General features: G+C 37.0%; 1 protein-coding gene across 3 annotated transcripts in view; it reads right to left on the reverse strand.

Moving 5' to 3' along the window:
• Positions 1-17,234, reverse strand: part of LOC125674029 (uncharacterized) — a 39,936-nt gene that overhangs the window by 15,637 nt on the left and 7,065 nt on the right. For 2 of the 3 annotated variants that reach the window (XM_048911022.2, XM_048911032.2), the window contains 21 exons: positions 15,747-15,990; positions 15,393-15,493; positions 14,826-15,002; positions 14,385-14,449; positions 12,949-13,052; positions 12,497-12,612; positions 12,135-12,238; positions 11,573-11,701; positions 10,576-10,717; positions 8,551-8,679; positions 8,206-8,331; positions 7,864-7,955; positions 6,622-6,700; positions 5,933-6,087; positions 5,681-5,821; positions 5,314-5,436; positions 4,713-4,899; positions 4,068-4,286; positions 2,265-2,526; positions 1,500-1,694; positions 254-359 (listed from right to left, as the gene is read on the reverse strand). In XM_048911022.2, the coding sequence (XP_048766979.2) occupies positions 254-359; positions 1,500-1,694; positions 2,265-2,526; positions 4,068-4,286; positions 4,713-4,899; positions 5,314-5,436; positions 5,681-5,821; positions 5,933-6,087; positions 6,622-6,700; positions 7,864-7,955; positions 8,206-8,331; positions 8,551-8,679; positions 10,576-10,717; positions 11,573-11,701; positions 12,135-12,238; positions 12,497-12,612; positions 12,949-13,052; positions 14,385-14,449; positions 14,826-15,002; positions 15,393-15,493; positions 15,747-15,990 (2,996 nt within the window). The remainder of the gene's footprint in view (positions 1-253; positions 360-1,499; positions 1,695-2,264; positions 2,527-4,067; positions 4,287-4,712; positions 4,900-5,313; positions 5,437-5,680; positions 5,822-5,932; positions 6,088-6,621; positions 6,701-7,863; positions 7,956-8,205; positions 8,332-8,550; positions 8,680-10,575; positions 10,718-11,572; positions 11,702-12,134; positions 12,239-12,496; positions 12,613-12,948; positions 13,053-14,384; positions 14,450-14,825; positions 15,003-15,392; positions 15,494-15,746; positions 15,991-17,234) is intronic. The other variant, XM_048911023.2, reaches the window with a different exon arrangement.

Consider the following 17,234-nt stretch of genomic DNA (forward strand, 5'->3'; position numbering starts at 1 on the left):
TAGAAATGGAAAAAAGGAATAAGAATAGGGGTCAGAAATCTCAGTGTTATATTACAGATGTCAGATTAAGCAGATGTAACTGTACCTTGGATTATACAGGTGTCAGATTAAGCAGATGTAACTGTAACTTGGATTATACCAGGGTCAGATTAAGCAGATGTAACTGTACCTTGGATTATTCAGGTGTCAGATTAAGCAGATGTAACTGTACCTTGGATTATTCAGGTGTCAGATTAAGCAGATGTAACTGTACCTCATCAAATGCATGGGAGGGTAGATGATTTCTGAGTTGTCCTGTTGAGTTTGGTCAGACTCCGGCTTCAGGCTGCCTTCACTGGACGTTCTCTTTCTTACACTGCCTGTAGATAAAAACATCTGACCAATCAACAGGAAATATTAACATATTTAGTACACTGCCTGTAGATAAAAACTCAGTCATCTGACCAATCAACATTCCGAGAGGAAATATCCACATATTTAGTACACAGCACACACATATACAGTAGATCACGTTTATTTCGCGAGACTTTATTTTTGCGAGACTTTATTTTCACGAGGATTCAATGATGTATTTATTTACAAGACATGGTTTTCCCAAATCATTATTAATTGCTTAAGTTTTGAATACTTAAGAGTTTATATTGCAAGGACTAAATGTTCACAAATGACTACTCTTGCAAAATTACACGTGAATAGAGTTCTTGTGAATAAAATGAGATTTACGATACCTAGACAACACAAAAGTAAAGCAATAGTCAAGTGACATCTCTATATCGTATCAACAAATCTCAAAATTCAGTACGTATTGGGTAATATACTGAGTACAGATCTGAATGAAAAAATATTGGACAGTTTGAGGCCCATTAGGTCCAAAAACTGTCTGATATTTTTTTCACACAGCACTGAAAGAGGCATTAATCATACTTAAAACACTGCTCTTTAAATTTCACTTCTTAATTTACCTTTTTACAATTGTACAGGATATCAATACTGAGACAGTTTAATATTACAATTAATATCAGACTGCTCACTAATATCAGACTGCTCACTAATATCACACTGCTCACTAATATCACACTGCTCACTAATATCACACTGCTCACTAATATCACACTGCTCACTAATATCACACTGCTCACTAATATCACACTGCTCACTAATATCACACTGCTCACTAATATCACACTGCTCACTAATATCACACTGCTCACTAATATCACACTGCTCACTAATATCACACTGCTCACTAATATCGGACGCCCAGAGGTAATTTCTCAAGACTGAATGAACAAAGGAATGACATCACGGCAATATTTTAGTCTCTTTAAAAAAGTATTTGCAACTGAAAAATTCAAGATGAAATGCAGTAACAAGCATGTAAGCATGGATAGGGCAATTCCATTTCATTTAGAAAATCCTTTGGATGACATTCATGTTCCTGTTATGTACAGACTAACTGAGTGGCCTAAATTCCACTGGTCCCTGAGGGGTCGACTTACTGAGTGGCCTAAATCCCATCGGTCCCTGAGGGGTTGCTTCCTGGGGGTCATTGCCACTGGAGCTGGGAAGACCACTGTCCGTCAGGCTGGCAATACTAGTCACACTGTCAATGCTTGTCTGACGTTTGTGGGCAGGGCTTTTCATCAGAGTGACAGCCTCTTTTTCAATTTCTCCCTGGACTGATGACTGGGACCCTACATTGATATTCAAATCACAAAATGTACCTAACAGTGTTTGTCCATTTCAGTTAGAAATTTCTCTACTTATACAGCTTTGAATACAGACTTCAAAGAAATTCATTTCTTAAGAATCTCGACATCATACACTTGTGTCAGAGGCAGAGCAATATTACCCACAATTACAGTAAAACACGGTTATAGTGAACCTCCAGGGCCTGCATAAAACTGTTTGTTATAACCAAACTTCATTATACAGTAAAACAAGGTTATAGTGAACCTCCAGGGCCTGCATAAAACAGCTTGTTATAACCAAACTTCATTATATCCAATACAATTTTTGTTATTTTCCTTTCATAGGGAAAAATATCACTGCAATAAGCGTGAATTTGTTATCAGCATGTTCATTACAGACATGTCTTACTGTATCGAGTATTTTTGCGCATTCAAAATTTTAAATTAGCAATGTCAGTGTTGCATTCATGTTTTGTATCCGATGACACAAAAATGTATTAGCAAACTTAAAGGTGCCATCAAAATACATATCTATACTGTTTACATTACCTGTACAGCACAGTAACTACTGACCGTGTACGGAGTCCCTGTTACTAGTGACACTAGCCACACTAGTAAGGCTGGCCTGTCGGGAGTGAGCTTTAGTGACCCCTGACCTTGGGGTCACGCTCTCTAACCTCATGTCATTGTTGTTGACAAAGCTATCAGTGGTGCTGGACTTGGAATCATTATCCTGTAAATTCCCAGACACCGGCGTCTTTTTCCGGAGTCCCCAGTAATAGAGTTCATTGGACGTGGTACTACACACTGTGTAATGATCCCCGCACTGCACTCTCTACAAAAGAAGTCAAAGCTTTATAGTAATAGAGTTCATTGGACGTGGTACTACACACTGTGTAATGATCCCCGCACTGCACTCTCTACAAAACAAGTCAAAGCTTTATAGTTTGTAGATACAGATACTAGGGTGTTCAACGGAACATGTGTTTCCTACAAGGGCATCAGTGATCATGGTACACTTTAAATGACTCACACACAAGGAATACACATGCTTAAAATTAAAGTCATATCTCTTACAGTTTCAAATTTCTAGGGTGTAACAGATCAAGGGTGTAATAGATCAAGGGTGTGACAGATCTAGGGTGTGACGGATCTAGGGTATGATGGATCTAGGGTGTAATAGGACATGACGGATCTAGGGTGACAGATCTAGGGTGTGACGGATCTAGGGTATGATGGATCTAGGGTGCGACAGATCTAGGGTGTGGACCTAGGGTGTGACAGATCTAGGGTATGATGGATCTAGGGTGTAATAGAACATGACGGATCTAGGGTGACAGATCTAGGGTATGATGGATCTAGGGTATGATGGATCTAGGGTGTGACCCTAGGGTGTGACAGATCTAGGGTGTGACGGATTTAGAGCATGACAGATCTTGGGTGTAACAGATCTAGGATGTGACAGATCTAGGGTGTGACAGATATTGGATATGATGGATTTAGGGTGTGACGGATTTAGGGTGTGACGGATCTAGAGCGTGACGGATCTAGGGTATGATAGATCTCATTTAATTTTAATGCACAGGAATAATTTAAATGAATTCAATGAAAACCACTGCAATACATACTAAGGTGATATCAGTTAACAGTAAATGCAGTTTATGTAAGTTCATGTAGGTTTCCGCGTGTATTGTCTCTACATTTAAAATTCACCCCACCTGTGCAAAATGTTACGATACTACTGAGTTAAGATTGACATGATAAATATTTTGACCACATACAAATTCTTGGAATTATGACCCTATGGACTAAACTGAAAATGTCAGTCCACCCAAGCATGACCCTCTGGACAAAAGTACACCTACAGTATCTGACACTAATTCTGCTTTTGACAGTTTGGTGTTATACATAAGCTAATACAACACACTCTATTTACCTGCTGTTGTACTACATTTCAAGACTCTTGGAAATCTTTTTTAAGAAATAAATTTCACTTTTGAAAATATCATTGAGTGTCTGAACTGCGACGTTTCACACCGGCATACTTCAAGTAGTGTTTTAGCACTTCATGAAAAAAATGCCAACGTGAAGCACTGCAGTTCATACCCACATGTATTTTCAAAAACAAAGTTTATTTCTTATATTTACATTCTACTTTCATCTATGTTGGAATATCCAGCCGTTAAAAATAGATATGCTACATTTATCTGTAATCATACGTGGATAGTTTACAACTGCAACACATTCATGAGGAAATGGCTGTCATTAAGATTTGTAGAGATATAAACGGCAAACGCAAAAGAAATACAAATATTCCTGTATAACAACACAGAGTGAGCAGTAGTAAGGCTTTAGTAGTGCTCGGACTGTACACACGTTTACCACAGTCTCCAGCATGGCCTTGACCTCCACCGGGGCCCGGGAGGGTTTCATGTCTGCAATCCCCAACTGTCCTTCACTGTTTTTACCAAACGTGTAGATGTGGCCGGGCTCCACGATGACAGCCGTGTGACACGTCCCCATCGATATGTCCAGGACTCGATGCCTGGCCAGGGCTCTCACTGGGGTGGGGCTCGTGGCCCCTTCCACCTCTGTCTGTGATTAATAGTGTATGAATTATGCATATACCAGAACTGATGCATGATTAAGTTAACTTTAGGTTTCAAATTCAGTAATCATAAAGGTAAATAAGTGATAATAACAAACTGTGAAATCAACCTACATGTAATTTGATGAGGGACAAGATAAAATGAGATTGTTTACGGACATTCTTCTTAATTTTCAGTCCTCCAATAATACAAGATAACGCACTATCATACAGAAAATTCCACTCTACACCAATTAATTCAAGGGCTCATAAACACACCATCAAAATCTGATTCCACAAAAATAACCAATCTTAAAGTAACTTGCTATAAACCCAATTACCCACCCACCCCCCTTTTTTTTATCTTGTCATCAGTAAAAAACGAGATCTTAATCTCGCTAAAAAGTTCTAAGGGAAACAACTAGTCCCTCTACCTTTGTGAAGATATTTTTCATGGCCATGATGAACCCCTGCCTGTTGTTGAGGCCGAGCTTATTCTCTGCATTACTACCACAAGCAAACACACTGCCAACATCCGTCAAAAACATGGTGCCATCCACTCCGCAGAATACGTCCCTGATGACCACTGGCTCCTCAATGGTCAGCTCCTGTGGCTGACAGCTTAAAAAACAAAGCAGATATTTACATTCCAATTGCTCTCTCTCTAAAAAAAATATTCCTCATTCATTTCTGTAATTACACCTCCCACTGGAAGGTGACCCCCCCCCTGCTCCCAATATCATCATTCTTTCTACTTTCCTATCTTCATTTTAAAAATCTAAACAATATTCCATATTAGGAAACTAACAACTAGTTTTGACAAGAATCTGAAAAATTCTTACGATAAATTGAAACAAGATTTCATAAGGAAACATTTTGTGGCAAACTCCTGTGTTCTTGTTTGAAGAACCTTGGGGTAAACAACAGAAAATATCACTGGAACCTCAAGGAGATAGAAGTACATTCAAAATGAAACATATCTGTATGTAATTGACAAACAATGAAAATCGACTGAATTCCTTGTCCTGCACTCACTGGTCATTCTCTGTCCCCAGCCCCAGTCTGCCATCAGCCCCACACCCCCAGGTCAGGACCTCTCCCTCACTCCCAACCGCTGCAACATGCTTACTCCCGCAGGAAATGGCAGTCACATCCAAACTAAAATATCAGACAACACACATGTATTAAAACACACAGCATATAGTGAAGATTTTTGAAATTCTAATTCATATAATGAATGAATTGCACAGTTGATATGAATTTGACCTGTCTTAATAATTCTATTCGGGGCTCATTCAAAGTAGGCATTTTTAAAATACAGCATATCTGAATGCCTTATAAAGTGAACTTCAATGCATTACATACTAGTTAACAAGACACTATTTATGAAATAAGAACAAACCTGAGAAGTGTTTCTATGAGTCGAGGTCGATAACAGGACAGGGTGTCTCCATGGCCCAGACAGCCATTGGATCCATCCCCGCAAGTTAAAACAATCCCATTGTCACTGGCAAATATACTGAACCCATCTCCACAACACGCTCTGAAAAATTTCAAATTCTAACATGAAAAGAGGCCTGCATGTGGGCAACAACCTTCAACATTACTACCTCATCTCCGACATTTTCTGATTTTATTATGTATATGTATTTACCTTGAAATAGACTTCCCATTCAGTGATTGGACAACCTCTGGTTTGAATTTACTCTCTGTATTTCCGTGCCCCAATTGACCTTTGTCCCCTGACCCCCAGGAGTACACTTGTTTTTCAGTGGTTACAACAATCACATGATCTTCTCCCACTGCAGCCTACAATTAGATAGAGACAAAATTCACATACTGGTGTGCTACTGCTTACTCCATTAGTTAACCAGACTTATATCCAGTATCAATTTCCAAAGATAGAATTAAGATCTGTTCACAACTCTGCAATATACCAATGACTTCAATAAATTGAAGGCATAATTGAATGGTATTTCAATAATCTGTTGCCAAGCATATTCTTCTACCTTTGCTGATAGTTTAATCAAATATCGTGCAAACTCAGTCATAAATATCTTTCTTAATCAAATAATATCGTGCAAACTCAGTCAAATAAATCTTCGTTAATCAAATAATATCGTGCGAACTCAGTCATATTAATCTTTGTACTAATGTAGCAGCAAAAATACAGTTTAACCAAAAAACCTTGAATTTTTAAAGCATATATTTCAATAGTATCAAAACGTTATTTTTATCTGGTCAGACAGAAATTGACACGGTCCTATGACGCATGCTGACCCACAGGACCAAATGTCCCGTGGAAGCAAACTAAGTATGGTTCTCAGAACCTCCTGAACTTACGTGTCTGATTTTGATCTTGGGAGGAAGTTCAATCGGAGTCATGGATGCCGTGCAGCTCTCAAAGTAGAAAAACACTGACCTACAATGAAAGACAAAATAATAGATAAGATAGGATTGTAAACAAAGTAATCATGCAGATGTGTTAATGTGTTGAGGTATTAAACAATTCTGAAAACAACTGGGAAGGGGGGTGGGGGTGAAATGACATTATATACATGGTTCACGGACAATGGAGGACATGATGCCTGTCAGGTGCTCCATGGATAAAAATAGACTGGCACTGACATTGAACAACATAAAGCTTTACCATTATCAATGTAACAGCTCACTATGTAAGAGTATCCTAAATAAACTGTCAACCTATAGTGCAAAAATTGATGAAATCCATCCCTTCATGATGTGTTCTTCAGGTGAGTTTACCAGGTGTAGAGAAACAGTGTGTATAAAAGGTGTCCATGTTAATAACTTGTGTCATTAAGCTAAGACTAATTACTTCAATTTTCTTTTGAATTCACACAGAAAAGAAAATGTCAAGCCAAGTTTACCATAAAAAAAAAATTACACATTAAATCTTTGTATTCTTTTGTGTACAAATTTTCTTTTGAACTTGATCTGTCTCGGAAATGAAAAAGAAATTTATTGATGGTACAAATACAAGACAACACCATTTAGAGGAAAAGTGATTTTAGATACAATATCTTCCACAACACCCAGTGCATTACCGCTTGTCCAGGGCTCGACTACACAAAATCACAAGTCATGGTTATTATTTTTCAAAAGGGCCATTGACAATGAAGTACATTAAACATACTTTGTCTACAGAGCATGAAGAGATACAGTAAAGAAATACTAATTTATAACTCCCTATATATATATCGCACACATCCAAAATGTTTATATACTCATTTCTGAAGTTTAAAGCATTGGAAACAGAAAAGGAAGAAATTATGGTTCATCAGAATTCAAATTTGATTACACGTACCAATCAAATCAAAGCATTAACAAAATTTTGTTTGCACAATTAATGTACAGAAATCAGGAGAAAACTATGAAAACTAACATTCTGAATTGGTTGAAATTACTATGCATGTGCAGTACCTTTTATTTCATTTTTATGAGGTGATTGTAACACAGCAAATAAAACCAACTGTAACCCAGTGCCCCCCCCCTCTCTCTCTCTCTCTCTCTCTCTCTCTCTCTCTCTCTCTCTCTCTCTCTCTCTCTCTCTCTCCATACACTCACCTGAGTTTTTTCTTGGACTTGGGGTCATTAACATTTCCCTGACACAAAGAAAGCTCATCCTCCGAATCTGGGTCCTCAAAGCTGTTCATCAGCTGTGAAGGAAAAATGCAAGGAGTTTATGAAATGAGTTTCATCAGCTATGAAGGAAATGTACATTAGTCTTATAAATATAATCTTTTGGATGGTTATTTTACAAAAATTGCATTTCACTAAAAGATGGTAAAACACTCGTGATATTTAGTTTTAAGAGAGGTGGGATGGTCTCGATGAAAACTAAATGAATATAGTTTTTGTCAGTCATTGAACTTTTCATCTTGCCCCCAATCTCTGAACATGACAAACCTCGGGCAGCCTGGTATACATGATTTCATTGGCTGATGGTCTCTCGTCCGGATCTTGCTTCAACATATCCATAATCAGCGACTTAAACTCTTCGCTGTAGTTTCCTTTCACTGGTGCAAACTGTCCCTGTGAAAATAAAATTTGACTTCATTAGAGGTGTTCAAACAAGCCATTAAATAAAATTTTAATGTAATGAGCCACCTTAACTGCAATTTTTGTTAAACCTTCATTCATATTATACACTATCAATTCACAATGACACTGTATACAAAACAAATACAAGCTACTCCAGAGATATTAAAAGCTGACCATCACGAATCGACAAGATTGGCAGATAGTGCATACCTTCATTATTTTATTGACCAGTGCTGGTAGGTTGGATCCTTCAAATGTTTTCTGTAGACATGCCATTTCGTACAGTATACAGCCCAGGGCCCAGATGTCCGACTTGTCATTGTAAGGCTTACCCTCACACTGGAAAAGTCATCATTCAAAATAAATGTAATAATATGTGATAATTAATAACTGAAAGTAAGAAACAGATTTCATTTTTGAAAATAAAATGAGGGCATGAACTGCAAAGCTTTACGCCAGCATACTTTTCATGAAGCGCACTAGTTTTTAGTTTCATTTCTATGTTGGAATACAGTGGAGCCTCGTTAATCCGGACACTTTGGTTCCCAGCAAAATCGTCCGGATAAATGAAGCGTCCGGATAATTGAATCGCATATTTTCTATCTTTACATAAGTAACCAATGTATGCCTACTTTATTGATGCATAGTGAATTAAACACATTCTATCATTGGATTTGACCATTTGCATTAGTAAATAAATTTAATTATGATAATGTTAACATTTACATGTATTTCAAAGCACTAAAATTTAATGTACGTGTTCAGTGTATTTGTTTGTGCTTACATTGTACATATATATATGAGCCCTACAAATAAATATACAAAACTGTGTACCGTATGCACTAAAACAAATAATGAAGCACTCTATGTAACTATAAGTTAATGAATCATTAGTAACTAACATAATCATTTACACTTCAAATATTTCATCACACTTTCACTTCTTAAAGAGGCCGGTAATTTCCATCTGTCACGATTCACAGGTTCGGCGGTCTGTTAAAACAATCTTCATCGTCCAAAGTTGATATAAAATTTCGTGATTATCATGTCAGTTGACAACATTCTTTGACCAAAATTCCATCTGCCAGAGTTTATATTTCTTATTCTATAATTATCCAAGACAATATCGGGAGAACAAAATTCAGTTAAGCTCATAATATCAAGACCTACTACTGCTTTGATCTAGCCACGCGCACCTAATATTTTCATGATGTGATAATAACGGAACAAAACTCGGGTGAAACTAAGATTACGGGTACATACAAAATGTAATTGTCATTTTCCTTAAAATGGGAATTTTCTCACTTCTACCCAGAGTTTAAAAATTCGAAAGCAATAAAGCTCTACAACATCGTAACAAGAATCAATCGTACACAGGTACATTCTACATGCGTGACATTCTGAACGTTAAAAACTTACTACATATACATGTGCATGAACATACATGTATATTTCAAGCCAATCAACAGTATAAAATTCAGAATCTAGAAGTATAATCTACACTCTTTAGATTTGCATAAGCCGATAATCAATTTACGAATCAGTACAATTGATATGTGTAGCACATGTAGCAGTTAACAAAATTATCATTACGGCATGTTTAATTTATTAATACTATTAGGCTATTGATCAAGACTATAAAATAATATGCTACAGATTTATATACAAAATTCAACACTACACGCAATAAAGATCTTATATGCGAAAATTGGCAATACAATGTCTCAATCGGCACGTGCTATCTAATTGACATATCATCACACACCACTTAATTATAGGGAGGTGTTGACAGGGTACAGGTAATCGCTTCAATTAGACAGTTTGGCTTGTTTTCTTTATAATTTACACCTTGCTAAAATTGTCCGACACAGACCTTCCCTAAACAAAACTACTGTCCGGATTAACGGTACAATTTTCAATGCATAATAACGTTTTGTAGTAAAAAGTGACCGTCCGGATCCGGAACGCGAATTTCCGGATTAGTGATGCAAAATAATGTATAAAAATTCCGTTCCCTAGAAAAATCGTCCGGAAGGTGAAGCGTCCGGATTAATGGCGTCCGGATTACCGAGGCTCCACTGTATTCCCAGCCGTTAAAAAAGTCGTATTTTATTCATGAAAATTAAATTTTCATGAATCTTTATTCCATGTAAAAATTACATGAAAATAAAAAATTAATGAATGAAATGTTATCTGCTATATCTATGGTAAAGTCAAAAGCCCTGCTTGACTTACCATTTCTGGACTGATGTAGTAAGGGGTTCCCAGAACTGTGTTAGCTCCCTTGTTAGCAGAGCTCAACATCTTAGAAATCCCAAAATCCCCGACCTTCACCACTCCCTCCTTGGTCAGGAATATATTGGCCGTCTTCAGGTCCCTGTCGGTCAAATCGAGATTTAAAATTGACGTTTTATAGATAGAGTTTGTACATATAACATAAAGCGATTATACTCTTGGAGTTAGCAGAAAGCTAATTATTGACCACAGTCTCATAATAAACTATTCAACTGTGTTTAAAAGTTCTTTGCGATTTCTTTAAAAACTTAATGTATAGGTATTAGTAGACAGGTTTGTCTTCACTTGCATTATGTAAACCTGGCTTGGGTTTCTCACAAAAATTTCAAAACTTAAGTTTGAGTTTTCTTTAACTGAAGCAGTCAAAACTTGAGTAAAATGTCAGACTTAAGTTCAAGTTTCAACTTAAGTTTACTTCAATAAATCCAGGCCTGATCTTCATGCCATACTAGTAGTTCTGTACAAATGTTTATACGTCAACACTAAACTTCACGAAATATTCATCATTCATTGCACAGTGTGTATATTTATATAATGATACACTTGGAACTTATAGCATACTGGTTTTAACTGTAATCCAGGTAAGATACTTGCAGATTCGTAATGCCATATTTTTTGCGGAATAGTAAAACAAAATTTGTGGAATTGTAACAATTTTTTGAAGAAACGTAATATCAATTTGCAGAAACGTGGTGCGCCGAGCACACTCTAACCTCTGGAGAACATGTAACACTGATTTATAAGACACACACCTGTGGAGTATGTAACACTGATTTATAAGACACGCACCTGTGGAGTATGTAACACTGATTTATAAGACACACACCTGTGGAGTATGTAACACTGATTTATAAGACACACACCTGTGGAGTATGTAACACTGATTTATAAGACACACACCTGTGGAGTATGTAACACTGATTTATAAGACACATACCTGTGGAGTATGTTGTGTTCATGGATGTGTCTGATGGCCGCTACGATCTGCTGAGAGATCTGAAGAATCTCCTTCTCTTCCAAGTTCTTGTCTTTGGCAGCAATACCAGCCAGTTTCTGGGCCAGAGTTCTGTAGGGAAAACAATGTTGTTCACCTAAACATGCATTCACATATTTCACATGAAAAAAATACATAATTAAATAAGTGAATATTTTTTATTTATAACTAAATCTTAAATATGTATGTATATATACTGGATTAATATATATGTATATATACTGGATTAATATGTAGGTATATATACTGGATTAATATGTATGTATTATATATACTGGATTAATATGTATGTATATATACTGGATTAACAAAATAAAGTCAGTGAAAAATATCACCCAACCTCTACCAGTACACTATTCATAATCAAACAAAATAGAATCTGTAGTCTGGCAAATTATCTACATCCATAGACCCTATCAATTAACATCTTGGATTGTACATTAACTTCATGACATGACTTTCAACAGCCAGTACACAGCTGAGCGATAAATACAGGTTTATTTACCCTCCATCAGCATATTCAATCTCGATCATCAGAACCCCATCTTCCTCAAAACTGTCGTAATAGCTGATGATGTTTGGGTGATCCAGCATGGCCAGGATAGAGACCTAGACAGAGACAAAGGTAGGGCTACATTGATTGCAATGGTCATTCTTCGAACAAGTTAACTCGATATCAATCCTAATCGACTAAATCCGGGTCATTAAAAGTTTACCCCAATTTTCCGTCTACACTGCATTCCTCATTGAGGACTGCATTTTCCCCACAATGACAATATCAGGGCAATTCTAATTAATAAATCCCTAAAAGAAATTGTCAAAAGTTGGTAGGTACATTTAATCTAAAATTAAACAATTGTCTGTTACCTCATTCAGAGCTAGCTGTCTCTCCGCAGCATTTAGGTCATGCATGTTAATTTCCTTCAGGATGACAAGCGAGTCGTCGTCTTTCTTCCTGTACAGAACAGCAGCACCATATGCACCTGTTGGTTTTAGAAGTATTTAAATGAAAGGTGAAGATAATGAACAGTGATCAATCTCATAAGCAATACAAAATAGATTGTTGGGCAAACACGGACCCCTGGACACACCAGAGGTGGGATCATGTGCCTAGGAGGAGTAAGCATCCCCTGTCGACTGGTCACACCCACCGTGAGCCCTATATCCTGATCAGGTAAACAGAGTTATCCGTAGTCAAAATCAGTGTGCTAAATCCTTAATGATTGCATTTGTGGTATTCCTTAGTTATATAAAAAATACAATATGTCCCTGCTTCAAATCAGCTTCCAACAATGAGAGAAATAAGTTTTCTGCTATACCTTTTCCGACAGTCTGTATTTTCTCAAATCCTGCCAACGACTGCTGATTGTTTCCACTTAAACCTCTCAATTTCTCCATACGGAAGTACAGTTTACCTACATTTCTACAGGAAAAAAATCAATAATACAAGAATCAGCATTTGTACACATTTTCCTGGTTATTGAGTGACCCCCCCACCCCCCCCCCCCCCCCCCCCCCCCCCCCCCCCCCACTTTATCATTACTATGCAGTAGTATTTGTAATAACATCAACATGAAGCAATTAAGATAATTCTGACCTGATCAGAACCTGGATTTTCAGCCAATCAGAATTCATGTTTGTGTATTAAGTATGTGAGCAGATCCAACATCTAATTTTGATTATATTGTTGATTTTGTTGGAAATTACTTATGCTGACAGACTCTCAGAATTATAGACAAATACCCACAGGCTTCAATAGTACATGTAATGTAATATGGCATTAAATTGTGATCTTTATAGGAATATAAATGTATAGTGATAATAGGCAAATGCATATAATGAAATGTGTTGCACATGTATTCTGATATCAAGAACACACAATTACTGATATTTATCATATACCCATCAATGTTTCGTTTTTGATATTGTTGATTTCACAGAGTGTGATCTGACTATCCGGATCACCACACTGTGGTTTTCTGATTCCGTATCAGTATCCTCTGAAACTGATGACGTCACAATGCATCAACGCAACGTTTTTTGTGGAAAATATTGATCGCGTCAAAAACAAAACTGCATACACAAAATATAATTTCGCTGTATGGCTTTGATTTTTGATAATTTGGATTACATTTATTATCTTATAAATGTGGATTTAAAAATACATAAGGGGGTATAGATAAATTTATCATTCCTACAGTAACTTGATCTGAAGAGTTGGATCACATCTCGTTGACAGGCAGGCACAGATCATCAGATGAAACAAGATGCAAAGCATCTCGTTTGATCTGATGATCCACGCCCGTCAACTCGACGTGATCCAACTCTTCGGATCAAATTACTATAGAATTAATATATATATATATTATCATATACTATACAGTATAAACTCTATACATATCAGAGGAATCGTTGAATTCTATTCTGATTTGGATGGATCTATATAACTTTTGCAGGAGAGTGTAGCGGGCAGTATCTAGGGGACTTATACTGCCTCGCAAGTGAGATAGCTTTACTACTGATGTGGTAGAGTCTCTCTCTTGATCACGGAAGTTAAGCAATGGCGAGCGTGATCAGTCCTTGCATGGGTGACCACTACACATTACAAGACTATCATATTTATAAATATACGGCAGAAAATGATATCCTTGAAAACCTGGGACTTTAATGCCCATAAGCTAAAGGATGATTCAAGGTACAGAAAAAATGAAGACATCAGCGCTCAACATATTCTAGTACTATTATACGAACTTACATTTTATTTTCAGAACTCTGCTTGCTATCATTTCCAGCGATGTCTCGAGCCATTGTCACTTTAACCTACAATTGTCAAAGCAAACATCAAAATAAAACATTACATTCCTAAATAACATCAATACACAGCTGACATAAAATAATGCACACGAAATACACATGTAACCTAGCGATCACGAAATACACATGTAATCTAGCGATCACGAAATACACGTGTAATCTAGCGATCACAAAATACACGTGTAACCTTGCGATCACGAAATACACATGTAACCTAGCAATCACGAAATCAGTGTTCATGCAAAATTTTTGTCAATGTTACTTTTACAACTGTATGCAGATTTGGGACTTACTTTTACAACTGTATGCAGATTTGGGACTTACTTTTACAACTGTATGCAGATTTGGGACTTTTACAACTGTATGCATATTTGGGACTTACTTTCACCAGATTTTCCAGCTCCTTTAAAATGGCCAATCCGTCCGGGTGAAGAACAGCATTACAGGCAAGGAAGTCAAGGTGAGGGCAGTCAGTGTCAAAGTTCAAGTGGGAGGTCACAAGGGTCATGAAAAAGTCTTTGATCTGCTGATTCTCACAAACAGTGTCCTTGGAGACCACCTTATAGTAATAAGATCAGTACCCTTTTAATGGAAATACTACGGACATTACAATGTAAAATTTATGATTTTCAGGCCTGATGGAGGAGGGGGGTAATTTTTGCATTTACGTTCTGTGACTCATAGATGTATCCATGAAATCGGTTTGACAGGAGAAAGTAAAGTACATCATACAGAACAACATAAGCATGCTACTTTTCCTCAAATCATAAAAATCTGACCCCACGAAAAACAAGCCCTTCCACAGCTAGTAACAGTTAACCATTTCCAAATTTTTCTCTCAAACATGAAATTCATAGTAAATTTTCTGTGGAAATAAGGGATCTTATTGCAAACTTTTCAAAGAAATTAAACATCAGGACTGGCCACTTGTAAGTGAATGCAGCCAGACCTTGTCATCCTTCCCGGAGATCTGGATGTTCGGACCACTGCAGCTCATCATCAGAGCTATACTGTCCACTTTTCTGTCACTCAGAGTCTGGTTTACCAGTGCTACACAAGTAAAATGTTGCATTCTGTCAGATACTATACAATTTGACTGGAGGAATAAGTTTTCTTTTCTTCCAAATCTTTTTCACATCTCTAGAACAAACATATTTCAAATTAAAGTTGTGAATTTTGAGTTACCATCGTTCTCATGAAAACTATGCATCTTGGTGATCAATATGTGCCAGTTTCTATTGACTTAAGACTCTGTTCTGGTGTCATATTAACATTAAGATCAAGTAAAGGAAGAAAACTTTACCCAGAATTCCCTCTATTGTCATGGAGTCATATTTGTACTGGACAAAAATCACGCTGGGTTTGATGCTATGTCTGAAGTAAATGCTGTTCCTGATCTTTGTGGACACTAGAAGTAAACGTGGGGACTCGCCCACTTCTGTCTGGGAGGAGTCATTGGACTGACCGCCACCCACATCTCCTAAAATGGCTGCCTCATCTTGGATCTGATGTGTCGTCCCACTGCCTTCAAATCCAGAATCTGGTATCTGAAACATTTCATATGCAACCCTACAGTCAATAGGAGTTTTTCTCTATGGTTTTAATTAAAAACATAATTCATTATTGCCATTCTTCTTATTGCCTTGCAGTCCTTTGTTTCATTTGTGCATTAAATTTATCAAATTTTATAAAACAAGCCATGAGCACAAACGGATGGTTTTCACACGGAAATTGCAAAACTTTTCCAAAAACTCATTAAATGATATTGGAACAAGAGGCCCAAGGACCATATTGCTCATCTGAATTACCTTGGCCCATATCTGAAGACTTTCCATATATATTTGCATGTAAAACCTTTGTCCATATTGTGGCCCCAACCTACCCCTGGACACCATGATTTTTACAAACTTGAATCTGCACTATGTCAGGAAGCTTTCATGTAAGTCTCAGCTCCTCTGGCCCATTGGTTCTTGAGAGGATGATTTTTAAAGGTTTTTTCCATTTATTCCCAATATCCCATGTAAAACTCTGATCCCCTATTGTGGCCTCAATCTACCCCTGGGGGCCATGATTTGAACAAACTTGAATCTGCACTATGTCAGGAAGCTTTCAGGTAAATTTCAGCTCTTCTGGCTCATTGGTTCTTGAGAAGAAGATTTTTAAATGACCCCACCCTATTTTTGCATTTTTGTGATTATCTCCCCTTTGAAGGGGGCATGGCCCTTCATTTGAACAAACTTGAAATCCCTTTACCCAAGGATGCTTTTGGCCAAGTTTGGTTATAACTGGCCCAGTGGTTCTTGAGAAGAAGATTAAAATGTGAAAAGTTTACACCAACAACGACGACGCAGACAACGGACAAATTTTGATCAGAAAAGTTCACTTGAGTCTTCGGCTAAGGTGAGCTAAAAACAGATTTGCTTTTTCTGCAATCCCAGCAGTTCAGAGTGTGATAATTTCTAAAAACACTAGATTATGAAACATAGTGTGAGAAAGCAGCTACTCTTTCCTCAATATTTATGTCATCATTTCTGGTCATTTCCCCACCTTTTTTTTTTAAACAATCTGCTATAATTCCCAAATAATGAAGAAAATATACAACATATCAATGTTCTTGACAAGAATACTAGAAGTAAATGTGTTTCTACAAAAGTAAAGAACCTTATTACTCTAACATTTAATGCAATCATATCGACCATTTTGTTTATGATACGCACATAAAACTATCTAAAATGGTTAATCACTGTGGCGAATCACGTGACTATGGCATGGTCTATTACCCAGGAAAATG

Source organism: Ostrea edulis, chromosome 3 (assembly GCF_947568905.1).
Source record: "Ostrea edulis chromosome 3, xbOstEdul1.1, whole genome shotgun sequence".
In the NCBI taxonomy this organism is placed as follows: Eukaryota; Metazoa; Mollusca; class Bivalvia; order Ostreida; family Ostreidae; genus Ostrea; species Ostrea edulis.